General features: G+C 45.4%; 1 protein-coding gene and 1 pseudogene across 6 annotated transcripts in view; one reads left to right on the top strand and one right to left on the bottom strand.

The window, feature by feature from the left end:
- The window catches only part of LMBR1 (limb development membrane protein 1), a 110094-nt gene that overhangs the window by 68522 nt on the left and 28196 nt on the right, over positions 1-13376 (top strand). For 5 of the 6 annotated variants that reach the window (XM_027770059.1, XM_027770055.1, XM_027770058.1 and 2 more), the window contains one exon: positions 8244-8324. The exons of the other annotated variant lie outside the window; for it this stretch is intronic. In XM_027770059.1, coding sequence (XP_027625860.1) covers positions 8244-8324 — 81 coding nt within the window. The remainder of the gene's footprint in view (positions 1-8243; positions 8325-13376) is intronic. 6 annotated transcript variants of the gene reach the window in all.
- Positions 6218-7452, bottom strand: LOC102481484 (glycosyl-phosphatidylinositol-anchored molecule-like protein; annotated as a pseudogene).

Here is a 13376-nt window from a genome sequence, read left to right as displayed (position 1 = left end):
ACTTGGCTGACTGTGTAGTCCGAGTCCGGCCCAGAGGCTTGAAGATTGCCCTGGGCACGTGTGCATGCATGCCCCACATCCTAACAGGATGGAGAGATGGAGAGGGGGGTTGCAGCTTGGCCAAGCCCCATCGGGGGGTGCTTTTCCCCTCTCCCTCCCTCCCTAATGAGCACAGGTACCTTTTGGGGGAAAAAATGTACTTACTTACCAAAGGTAATGAGAACTTCCACGGAGATAAAATTAGAGTGGAAGAGGCCTAGAACTTAAAAGTATATATATATATAAAAGCTCAAAAGACAGAAGAGAAGTTCGTTTTTGGGATAGAGTGATGGTCCCCCACCCAAATGTCCAAGCCCTAAATCCCAGACTGCGGCTATGGTCTTTTACATGGCGAAGGGGCTTGGCAGGCATGATTAAATTATGGGTCTCAAGATGATCCTGGGCCCAGAGTAATCAGAGTAATTATGACAGAGACCGAGTCAAGGTCAGAGAAGGAGACCTAACAGTGGGGGCGGAGGTTGCAGAGGTTCAAGGAAGTGGCCATGTGGGACTGCAGAGAAGGGAAACCACATCCTGAGAGCTGGGTTCTGAAACTCTGGGCAAGTCACGTGGGAAGCGGTTGTGTGTCACAGACCGAAAGTGCACAGAGGAGGCCATTAATGAAGTCGTAGGCATGGACCGTGGCCACAGTGCAGGTAGTAGGACCTACAGCAAGAAGAGAGGACTAAGGGAAAACAGGTGATGGCAGAAGAAGGATTCAGTGAGCGGAAGGAAGATACAAGTGAAGGTGAAAAGGCCACAGAGTCCTTGGCTGGTTTATGATATGGAAAGTTAACAAGATTCATATTCTATGACTCCTGACTTACAAGAATAATGAAAAAGAAAGTATCACTGCATATAGCACATTTCCTTTCAAAGAAGAGGCAGATGGACATCACACTTCCCATTTGCAAGCTGCAAAGGATTACTGACGTCTGAGTTGTAAGGGGGCAGGACTGCAGCAGAAACTCAGCCCCAGACGCTGTTCAACTATCAGGCAAGCGCAGGGATTTATTCAGTCTGTCTTCTCACACTGGTATACTGCGTATCTAATTTGTTGACGTACTGTGCTAACTCCCACCCTGAAGGGAATACTCAGTAACAGTCTAGAACCAAATGTTGTATTGTTGGGAAATCATGGCACATGTTTGCATAGGAAACAGAGAAATACATCATGACTTTTTTAACAACCTAATTTTTAAAAAATAATTATTTATTGGATTATATTTATTATGACGATTATTACTTAATTTCACCAGAAAGAGACAGACACATAGAGAGGGAGAGGGAGAAAGAAGGCCGCCAGGTTTGGGACTCAAACCTTGGTCGGTCTTGTGGAAGTCAAGCACCTCAACTGTTATACCACCTGCTGGCCCCACAACCTAATCCTTTTTTTTTTTTTTTTTTTTTGGAGAGGTTTTTGCTATAGGGTGCATGCACTCACCAGAAAGACAGAGAGACAGAAAGCAAGAAATCACCCCCCCAGGAGGGATGGCCATGCCGCATTCCCTTCTCCTCCATTCTCCTCTCGGGATCTTTGGCATGCACGCACACGCGTCCGGCGTGAGTTTAAGCCACTGGGCCTGGGGCTCGAACCGCGGTCAACTACATGGGAGTCCAGCAACATAGCCATTACCCTAACTGCTGATCCCATAACCTAATACGTTTTAACAATCTCAGCAAGATATAGAAGTTGGGTGGGAAGAGAGAGAGGGGAATTAGAGAACAGTGTTGCCAAAGTTTCACTTTAGGGTGAAACAGGGTAAGGTAGCTTTGAAAGCATTTCTGTAGACTTAGGATTATGGTATATTGATGTTGTAATGAAAAAAATCATGTCTGGAGAACGAGGAAGTAACCAATGAAGCGCTACATTAACGGGGAAAAGAATAAAGAAAACATTCTACTGGTTAAGGAAGGAAGTAAAACAAGATATAAAGAGCAGAATAGAATACCAGGAATCATGTGAAAGGAGAGGCCCATCTTTGTTTTAAGCCAGTTCATGGACGGCAGAATTTACTTCCTTGATCTCTTTGTGGAGCTGCTAGAAAACCCACTTTGAAGTTCTCTCTGTCTCTAGACTTCTACTTACATGAAACGATGCCCATATTTTTAAGTTACTTTGAGTTGGATTTTGATTTATTGGAAAGCAGTCTAATAGATACACCCATTTTCCGGATGAGAACACTGTGGCTTAGAGAGATAAGGACTGGTTGAAAATCCTGTTTATGAGGAGGTTTGAAATACTCCACATCTTTTCTTTCCATCTGAAGTACCAAGTAACTGACTCTTCCTCACCTAAGCAAAAGAGTAAGAGTTATTTTCTGGAGAGAGTAAGACAGGAACTTTGTCTTATTTCCAGTTAAGAGTGGAAGTGAGAGTAGAAAATTAAGTGCTTACAGACTAAATGCATAGGCTTTTGTCGCCTTTCACTCGAACAGCCAGGCTTTAATCTTCCAAGAAAGAGCTAAAATGGGTGTTAGGTAGAGAATCTGTCCAGCCTGAGAGAAAAGCCCTACGGCAGTGGGGGTGTCCTCAGTGAGCTACCCACCCAGATTATCCTACCGAAAATCTCACTGTTGTCAAGTCCCACCCATACAGTCTTGAGTTTCAAATCAGCGTGTTTAGTGCTTCATTCTTAAATATGAGCAGACAACTAAGGCTCACCAAATGTCTGTGGAAAGTTTCCTATATGAAACAAATCAGCAAGAGCACTTGGGGAAGGTAAGAGTGTGCATGAAAGAAGAATATCTCAAAATAAATTTGTTATACATTGATCTGGGCAAAGATTTCTTGGATAAGACTCCAAAAGCTTAGATAGCAAGAACAAAAATAAAGAAATGGCATTACATCCATCTAAGAATGCTGTACACAGCGAAAAAAGTGATACAGTGAAGAGACAACCTATGGATTTGGAGGAAATATTTGCAAATCATATATTGGATATGGGGCTTATATCCAAAATATATGAGAAACTCAAATTACTTAATAATGAGAAAACAAAGAGCCCTGTTTAAACATGGGCAAATGGCCTTGGTTGAGTGTCCAGCCTTGTGGGCCTGAAAATGCTCAGGCACACACACACAGGCTGAGGATCCTGGCGGCCTGGCGGCCTGGAGGACGGGGTGACTGAGCTCTGTGGAGGTGCTGCTGCTCTTTTCCTCTTCCTCTGCCTGTGTGCTCATGTACTCGGTCTTGGGAAACTAAATAAATAAAGGTTTAAAAGACGAGTTGGGCAAAGGACCTGGGTAGACATCTCTCAAAAGAAGAACTATGAATAACCAACAAATACACACATGTACATGCATACACACACCACACACACATACATTTTGTTTTTAAAGAAAGAGATTTTTGCTTTAGGTTGCATGTGCTCACCAGAGAGACAAAAAGACAGGCAGTGAGAAATTACCCCCCAGGGCTGATGGCCATGCATGCACCCTATAGCAAAAACCTCTCTCCAAGAAAATAAATAAAAAAAATAAAAACATGAAATTCATAGTGTAAAGAATATGAAAACAAAGAGAAAATAAGTTCACTGGGGTGGAAAATTTGACTTTGGATTAAAGTGATAAGTACATACATAGAAAACTAAGTAAAAGAAAAATATAGTTGGCCCTGAACAACATGTATTTGAGCTGAATGGATCCACTTGTAGATATTTTGGTTTTGCTTTTATTTTTTTCCCAATAAATACTGTAAATATATTTTACTTAATTACTTTTTCTTTTTTTTAAAAAAGATTTTTCTACAGGGTATATGTGCTCACCAGAGAAACAGGGAGAAAGGGGGAAAGTGAGAAAACACCCACCAGGAGAAAACACCCACCATAACCCCTTCTCCTCTGTTGTCATCTCAGGATTTTTGGTCAGTCATGCACATGTGCTTGGTGTGTTTTTAGGCTGCCAGGTCCAGGACTTGAACTGTGCAGTCAGCCACATGAAATTCAGCTTTTAACCATGCCATCTGCTGGCCCACTTGATGACCTTATTTTATTTTTTAGGATTTTGTCATAGGGCATGTGTGCTCACTGGAGAGAGAGAGAGCAACTATGAGAGGGAAAGAAAGAAAGTATCTCCCAGGGGGATGGCCACACCACAGTCCTTTCTCCATTCTCCTTGGGATTTTGGGTATGCGTACCCACGCACCTGCTGTGATTTTTCAAGCTGCCAGGTCCAGGACTCGAACCATCTTGACTATGTGGAAGTCCAGTGCCTTAACCATCATGCCACCTGCTGGGCCCTTACAACTTTCTTAATAACCTTGTCTTTAGTTTATTGTAAGAATATAGTACATAATAGATATGGATATGATATGTGTTAATCAACTGTTTTATGTTATCAATATTCATAATAATTCTGGCCAATAGTAGACAACTAGAAATAACATTTTGAGGGTGTGTCCAAATATTGTTTGTGTGTTTTTGATTGTGTCAGGGATTGGCCTTAAGGAAGGAAGAAAGCTGATTGTTGTTCACTACGTGGGTAAGCAGTGGGTAGCCTTTCTGTTGTGGTAATGCAGACACTGAATTTCGGGCTAGACAAAATGACCCACGTGGCCATAGCGGGAGAGAGGGAGGCGTGCAGGCGCTCGCACCCTCACCTGCCATGGTGGGTCGGTGGTGGGGAGTGCTCGGTGCTGGGTAGCAGCAGGGATGTGAACACGGATGCGGAAGGAGTCAGCACCGGGTGGAGTTAGGGAAGAGGGAGGGTAACAGACCTGTAGGCACGTGTGTCTCTTTTGAACAATGCGTATGCTTTATTGTGATAAAGATAAAACTTCCTAAAAATTACTGGAAATTAAGGTAAGTATATGGCGTATACAAAATGAAACTTGTCAGCTGTTATAGTAAATGCAGGTATTCACTTGGTTAAATGTAGAGGGACTGAACTGGGTCAGTCACACACATTCACCATTTTTGCTGCGAGCCCCTGTTGCCCTTTCTTCTGATAAAGCACCTGGCTCGGCGTTGCTGTTTTCCTCAGGCGAGGTCCGTGGACCTGGTTGTCAAAGTTGTCCGCCTCTGAGCAGGGCACTGACGTGTGACTCTCAGCTCTGCCACAGGGACACTCGTTCTCTAAACTTTTATTCTTGGCCATCGCGACGTAAAAACTGAAAGTAGTTGGGATGGTTTATCCCAGCTGCCTCGGACCTGCCACCTGTAGCTCCTAGCCGCCTCACTTCCTCTGCTTTCTTTACTGGAAAGTTTTCCTGCTGGTTCTGTCTTACAGGTTTCTTTCTGCTTTAACTAGTGAGTCAATTTCAGTTGCTTATAACCAATGAACTCTAGCAGATTCAGATTAAACCCTAAATAATATTCAGCTGGGTAAGAGAACAAGGAGATTAAAATCTAAGGGGGGTGTGTGTATGTATGCCAGTGAGTAAGCAAGCAGGCAAGCCGGGTCAGAACCAAAAACAAAGTAGATCTTCAAGTCCCCGAGTGGTTCAGCTGAAAAGCATTCGTGGGCAAGGAGGCCCCTGTGAAGTCATAGAGAGCTATTCAGAAGGTACAGCCACCCTCCTGGAACGACAGACTCAGCAAACAAACAACAAATGGGAAACACTCGGAAAGAGGGGAACGAGCCAGAGCAAAGTACAACTGCAGCGGGGGTTTCAATCCTCTTACTCAGAACTTCACATAGAAAGAGCATGGTGGTGCGATGGAACATTAGAGAAACAGGCAGAAAATACGGATCGGGGAGAGCCATGTGATAAATGAGCACAGGACATATGCTTCACCACGTTAAAGTAACAAGAAAACACTTTTCACCTATCACATCGGCAGAAGCTCGAGAGTTACGAGCTCCAGTGCTGGCGAGGGTAATGGAAAATGGGCACTCTTAAATACCTTGCAGAGCTGTGAGTGTTCGTAGTGCTCATACCCTTTGAGCAGTTGAGATTTTGGGGCTCTTGCAGGTGATAGAACTGTGTAGGGTATACAGACAAGAATGTATTGTGCAGCATGGTGGTAGTTAAAAATTGAGGGAAACTGAGCAGTTCCTAAGTGTTATGGATAAATGTGAATAAAGTCGTAGGACATCTCGTAACGTGATATTATTTAGCTCTTTTTAAAAAATTTTCACCAATTTTATTTCTCTCTTATAATAAATCATCAGTGGGCTAAATGGAGGCCTATAGATCAGTAACTCTGGTTCACAAGGGAGATGAGAGAGCAAAACTGCTAGGTAGAATGGGGAAGACCCCTACAAGGAGGGCCTCCTGTCAGGGTATTGCTGGCTATGATAGATACGACGGAGGCAAAGCTTAGTAAAAATGCTGACTCTCCCAACTGCACAGCTCCTCCAAGCAGCTCTTCCTCAAATTCATGCTTGGGTAACAAGTTCCTCTCAAGTTGAGTAGGTCCTCCTTCATTACAACGCATGCCACCACAACAACGAACAAAATAGAAACTATTTGTGCTGCTCAATTTTCTCGGTGCTTCAGAAGGCACTTCAGATGGATATACAAATGTGCAGTTGTTTGTACAGTTCTTGTAAACAAGTAGTTCACGTGGGTTCAAACCTGTCCAGAGCTCTGGATCTTACATCCTCAGTAACATGACAAGGAATTAATGACAGAATCTGTTGTTCATGTTCCATGTAATAAGTTTACTGAAGTTCAGCATTCTACAGAGAAGCACATAATCATAAATCGCAGGGTCAGTGGATTTCCACAAAGGGCATGCAGCCGTGCGATTAGCATCCAGCTCAAGAAAGAGCGCTGAATGAAAGCCCTGGATTCCTCATTCCTCCATGCAGACCCTGAAAAGCAGCCAAGGCCAAAGACAGGAGGCGCATCAGCTTCTAACGCCATGTCTTAGTCTTGCCTTCTTCTGAACGTCATGAAAAGGAAGTCATACAGTGTTTGCTTTTGTGTAGGGCTTCTTCTGCTCTACTTTGTGTTTATGAAATGCATCCCCATTGTTGCTTGCTGTTGTTAGTTGTTCATCCTCAGTTCTCATGTATTCCGGTGGTAAATATGCCTTGATACCATAATTCATCATTGATGTGCATTCAGGTTGTTTCCGGTTTTTATCAACTCCAAACAGTGCCGCAATGAATGTTTTTGCACTTGTCTTGAGGTGAGCCCGTAGTCTCTTATTAGGCACGGATGGAGATGGTCAGACAGTGCCTGATTTCGAAAGGACACTCCCTGATGTTTCCACAGTTGAAGTCGTTTATGACTGCACAATCCTGGCATCTCAGATTGAAGGTCCAGTGATTTGGCCAGCAGTGGTGACGTTGCTATTCACCTGCGTGAGCACCACAGCAAGGACCAAGGACAAGGGAAGCATTGTCACCTGCAGGAGCTGGAATCGGAGCCGAGTCCCTGCCGCGACACGGTCCACACCTCGGGGTGTCGCACAGCCCAGCCTGCCCTTTCTGGAACCTTTCTGGAACCTTTCTGGAACCTTCCTGGCACGGCCGCGCCGCCCCAGGCGCTCCAATCTATTTAGCTATTAAGTAGAGGCATTGTCTGGACCAGCAGATGGTACAATGGTTACATTGCCACCCCATGTAGTCCTGCACCCAATGGCTTAAACTCATGCTGGGCTCTTGTGCATGCGTGGCCAAAATCCCGAGAGGAGAATGGGGAAGGGATTGCGGCTGTGGCCGTCCGGGGGTGGGCGTGGGGGAAGTGTGATTTCTCGCCGTCTCTCTGGCGCGTGCCCTATAGCAGAAATCTCCCTCTAAAAGAAAGCAGTAGCAGGTACCATCACCTTGAATGTATTATTGACTGAGAAGGCAAGTGGCAAAGTCTACGTCTGACCGCCCCCATCTGTATACATATATGGTAGAGCCGTGCTGTGAAGATACGTTGGTGTGGGTAGGTATGGACTGTCAGCCAGGCTCGGAACGCTTGTCACTTCAGGGGGTGTGCAGTGGACAAGAGGAGATTGTGGGTTATTTTAACTTTCCACAGTAAAGACACTATGCTTTTCTAATGAAGAAAAGATTAGTAACAGAGCAAATAAGAATTTTACCAAGCCGAGAAAATTTCTGGGAAACAAAAAGTGTTCAGTTAGGAAGAACTTGGAGGTTTTAAGTGACAAGAGTGTGCATCTCTGTGGCTCAGAGTAGCATTTATTTTTATCCTAGTTAGTGGGATTTGAAATGTGTTATTTCATGTGTTTACTAAGGAGCTATTTGCTCTGTACTCCCAAGCATTCGGTTGTTACATTTTCTGAATGTTTTTGCTTTGGATAGGACAATCTCCATCAGTAGAATACAACGTAATGGAGTTGGAACGAGAACTGGAAAATGTCAAGACTCTTAAGGCAAAATTAGGTACTGTATTTCCCCTTGCTTTGTACTGGTCTTGGTTTGTTATTAAAGACTTCACTGTAGTCGGAAATTTTGGAAAAGTTATGAAATTTTTAGCTTATATTCATTTAACTCTGTTCAGAATCTTTGGTAAAGACTGTCTTTTGGTTTGAGAAAAGGGCAAGTATATATATATATGTGTGTGTGTGTGTGTATAGTATGTACTTACGTATATACTTACCCTTTATATAATATAATGTGAATATATATACACGTAGTCCATTTCTAACAAGTTACCTGTCACAGTTGTCTTTTGGTGTGTATGTGCATACATACGTACATACATACATACGTACATACATACGTACATAGACACACACACACTTCTAAGATACCCTCTTTAACACTGGTTTTGAGCAGCTTGATTGTGATATGCTGTGAAGTAATTTTTGTCAAGTTTCTTGTTATTTGAGTTTATTGAGTCTCTTGGGTCTGGGAATTCATAGTTTTCATCGAATTTGGAAGAAACATTTGACCATTACTTCTCCAAGTATTTTTTTGTTTTCCCCTCTAAGTGCCTGTGTGCAGGGACTCCACTTACGTGTAGATTGGCCCATAGCTCAAGGGTGTTTCTTAATTTTTAGTTTTTTCTTTCTGTTTCATTGTGGATAGTTTTTCTCGCTTGCCCTTACTTCCCCTGTTCTGTTCTTCACAGCAGAGCTGCCTTTAGTCCAGTCCAGTGTCTTTTTTCTTTCTTAAGTTAAAGATGCTTCCTTTATTACATAAAGCCAATGCTGCTGCTTCTGAGTTCATCTGTCCGTGCATTTCAGTCGTGTTCCAAGCCCGTGCATCTCTGTAGCATTACACCTGTGATGTTAATGACAGTCATGTCCAAGTGTCACTGGGTGGTGGCTCCTTGCAAGCATCTTCCCTGGTACCTGCTCCCCGTTTCATGCTCAGCTGAAACTAGGGTGTGCTCTAGGAAGCCGCACTCTCCCAGGCCCCAGTGAACATATTGCGGACCCTTCCGCATCTTACTGGGCCAGAGGTAGCAAACTTCTGAGGAGACAGGGTCAAGGGTGTGGTGGTGTTCCAGCTTGCCAGGACATTTTCCATGAACAAAGCAGGTCCAGTGGAGCCCTAATCTGCATGATAATTAGTCATTAGAAGATACTACACATTTTCCTGTGGACACACCATGATTCCCAAGATGCAAACTTACTCTCCCAGCACCGTCTCCAACTAGCAGGCTGCTTCCTGTATCCAGTAATGTGCTTGGTATCTTTTTAAATCTTTTTTGTTTTTTTGAGAGAGAGAGAGATTTTTACCATGGGGGCACATGCGCTCTCTAGAGAGACAGGGAGAGACAGCGAGAAATCACCTCCCCAGGGGGAATGGCCATGCCACAGTCCCTCCTCCTCTCAGGATTTTGGGCATGCACACACATATGCCCAGTGAAAGTTTTAAGGTGCCAGGTCTGGGACTCGAACTGTGGTCAACTATATGGGAGTCCAGCAACGTAACCATTATGCCATCTGCTGGTCCCTTCCAGTAATGTGCTTGAAATGGTACTTTTTGCAAGATCAGCGTGGACTACAAGTGGCCACAGGTTTGAGGCGGTCCCCATTACTCAGGTGGTGCAAAGACAAGACTGCCTCCCTTAATCTTACTGTTGTTAATGTGTTAGTGTTACACACATACAAGGAGAATTGTATCCCATTATGCTGTTTAGCTCAAGGAGGAATAAAGAATTTTGGTCAAAATTAAAACCAGATTATGACCAATTCTCTTAAGCAAAAGGAAAAAAGAAACTGCTGAGGTTAACAAAGATATAGTACTTTTCTTCACACGACCTTATACTATCTTGTGAACTGCATTATTAAAAATCCTGAGCTAATGGGCCAGTGGTTGTCGTAATGGCTATGTTGCTGGACTCCCATGTAGTCAACTGCGGTTCGATTCCCGGGCCCGGTGGCTTAAACTCACACCAGGCGTGTGTGCATGCATGCCTAAGATCCCGAGAGGAGAATGGAAGAGAATGGATTGTGGCGTGGCCATCCCCCAGGGGGTGATTTCTCGCTTTGTGTCTCTCTTTCTCTGTCTTTCTGGCGAATGTACGCGCCCTATTGCAAAAACCTCTCCCTCCCAAAAAATATCCTGAGCCTAAAAATCTGTGTAAGTTAACACATCACAACAGATGTTTAGCCAATGAGAATTTAATTTCACAACAATAAAACTTTAGACTTCAGATTTCTTTAGGGCCATTTGCACATGTTTATAGAAATGTAGCTAACTCTACAAGATGATAAGACAGTTTTCGTCAGTGCGACCCTGTCCTCAGTAATATTTGCTTTATGTGTATTTCAAGGAGGTAACTTTAGAGACAGAAGCTGTTGCTTTGTGGCACTGAATGAGCTCACGCAGGGCCTCCCTCAGAAGCCACAGTTGGAGACTCACCTGACTTTTCAGCAGTAGAAGCACGGGTGAGGTCTTCTGGCTCATTTGCTTGACATTCATGTTTTATGCCTTGAAATTTCTTTTGCAAATTTCTTGAAATTTCATTTTGGTCTGCTCACATAGATCATTTTACTTCTCAGAGGTGCTAGCTCCCATGCCCACACACACAGATCAACTCTTCTTTCCCGGATTCCTCGGTTTCAAAGCTCGCATCATAAAAGCATAGTGGCAGTCTTTCTCAGGAAGCGTCCCCAAATGCTTGAACGGATGGGTGAAGGTCCCACCAACAGCTCCAGCCAAGATCACCCTGCCTTCTGCCTTCTGCCTTCTGCCTTCTGGGCACGAGCAGGACTCCCTGCTGCTGTTCGACAGCACCAAGACAGGAAGTGACAGCCTCTTTCTTTCCTTGATCTCTTTGGGTGCGGAGCATTTCCTAACTTTCATGCCGTAAATACTCCATCACAACTTGTGCTCCTGAGGCCATCTTCCCCGGCTGTGGCAAGGACATGAGCCCACTGAGTCTGTGCAGCGCCCTTGTGGAAGCAGGGCGAGAGAGGGAGCCGTTTTGTGTCTACTTCTCCCCTCAGACGTACCTTTCTCTCAGTGGAGGCATGTCCTGGATCCTCATGTCTGATTGACACGTTCTTTTTGTGTCTTACACCGTTTTGGATGGCAGCACTCTTAATTTTATTGTCTGCTAATCCTAACATCTGCATCAGTTCCTGGTAAGTTTTTTTTTTTTTTTTTAAAAAAGGCTTTTGCCATAGGGCTGCTGTACTCGCTAGAGACAGACAGAGAAACAGTGAGAAGAAAAGTGAGAAATCACCTCCTGGGGTCTGGCCACACTGCATTCCCTTCTCCTCCACTGTCCTGGGATTTGGGGCACACTTGCACACACACTTGCACACACACTTGGCCACCAGGTACGGGACCCAAACTGTGGTCTATCATGTGGAGGCCCAGCGCCTTACCTGCTGTGTCGTCTCTGGTCCTGGTTCCTGATAAGTTCCGACTGACTGGCCTTTACCCTTATCACTGGTTGCACAGGCTGTGCACTCCTAACCCAGAAACCTGATTTCCAAAGACTCTAGCGTCTGGAACTTTCTGAGTGCTGGCGTGGTGCTACAAGTAGAGACCAGCCAGCCTTACGTGATGCCCAGCGTCAGCGCCGCTGTACGGACACTTTGGAAATGCCTTCAGGCCGCGGCACAGGCTGTATGTGAAGCATCACTGAATATTAGGTTGAGATTTGGCCCCATCCCTGAGACACCTTTTTGTGTACGCAGATGTTCCTGAATTCAAAAACCCAAAACACTCGTGGTCCCAAGCATTTCTGATCAGAGTTGCTCAGCCTGCACTGTTGAGCTCTTTGATTGCCAGGCAAGTTTTGATTAGGAGAAAAGACATGTGAATTTTCCATCGTTGGATGCTGATATTAAAAATGCCATGGGGGCCAGCGGATAATGTAATGGCTATGTCGTTGGACTCCCACATGGCGAACCCTGGTTTAAGTCCTGTACCTGGAGCCTTGAAACTCACACTGGGTGTGTGCGTGTGTGTGCCCAGAATCCCAAGAGGAGAATGGAGGAGAAGGGATTGTGGCGTGGCCATCCCCCCGGGGTGGTTTCTCACTTTCCATCTCTGCCTCTTTGGTGAGTGCACATGCCCTATATCAAAAAAATCTCTCTCTCAAAAATAACCCTATGGCAAGGAACTCTGTTCTGAATGCAGTTGGGTTACCTGGAAACGTTTGATGTTACCGCGTCTTGCTGCGACAACTTGTGAGGCTAGACTGGGGCAGCACTCACTCTAGGGCAAGCCCCTCAGCTCACCATGCCTCGTGTCCTGTCCTGGGGGCGGGTACCGTCCTTGCCCCTTTGAGGTTGTCGAGTGTGGTTCCCCCCATGTTTGGGCCGTTCTTTCCTCAGCCGCGGGTTGCTTCCTCACACGCCTCAACCCTGCACACGGCACCGGATACCCAGGGCGACCTTGGCTGGCCCGTGGAGGCCCTGCTCTCGCAGTGTCCTTTTTGATGCTTTGCTCTGCATCTCGCGCCTTAGCCTCCCCGGCTCCCATTTCATAGCCTCAGCCCAAGGAATGAGCTGCTTCCGCAGGGCTCCTCCTCTCCGCTCCGTGGCCGAAGTCTCTTGCCTGAGAGTAAGCCGAATAAAGCAGAGCTCGCATTGCTCCCCGCCCTGCTGTGCCGCTGCGTGCCACGACGTGTCTGGTGTCGTGGAAACTGTTGCTTCATGTAGACCCAGTTACCCGTCTGGCCAGTAAACCTGGTCCCTGTCGATGCTCTGTCTGTGATGTCTCTGAACACTGGATGTCATTTATGACATTTGTCACTTGACAGTCTCGCTGTCGGTGGGTAGTAGACGTCTCGTCTTCTGCCGTTATGGGGAATGCTGCTGTAGCATTCTGTATAAAGCTCTTGGTATGTATGTTTTCCGGGCACATGCAGTGAGAGAAAGGTTGGGACCGTCATATCCGCCCATGTGCCACCCTCGCAGACAGTCCCGAATTGGCTTCCAGCTGTGTTACTTTGCGCCTTCTGGCATGAGTGGGGCCTCCTGCTGCGCCACATCCCTGCCATCACTCGATAATGCGGACTCTACG

Source organism: Tupaia chinensis, unplaced genomic scaffold, assembly GCF_000334495.1.
Source record: "Tupaia chinensis unplaced genomic scaffold, TupChi_1.0 Scaffold000110_1, whole genome shotgun sequence".
Taxonomy (NCBI): Eukaryota; Metazoa; Chordata; class Mammalia; order Scandentia; family Tupaiidae; genus Tupaia; species Tupaia belangeri.
The sequence above is the reverse complement of the archived record's forward strand: the minus strand, read 5'-3'. Positions and strand labels throughout refer to the sequence as shown.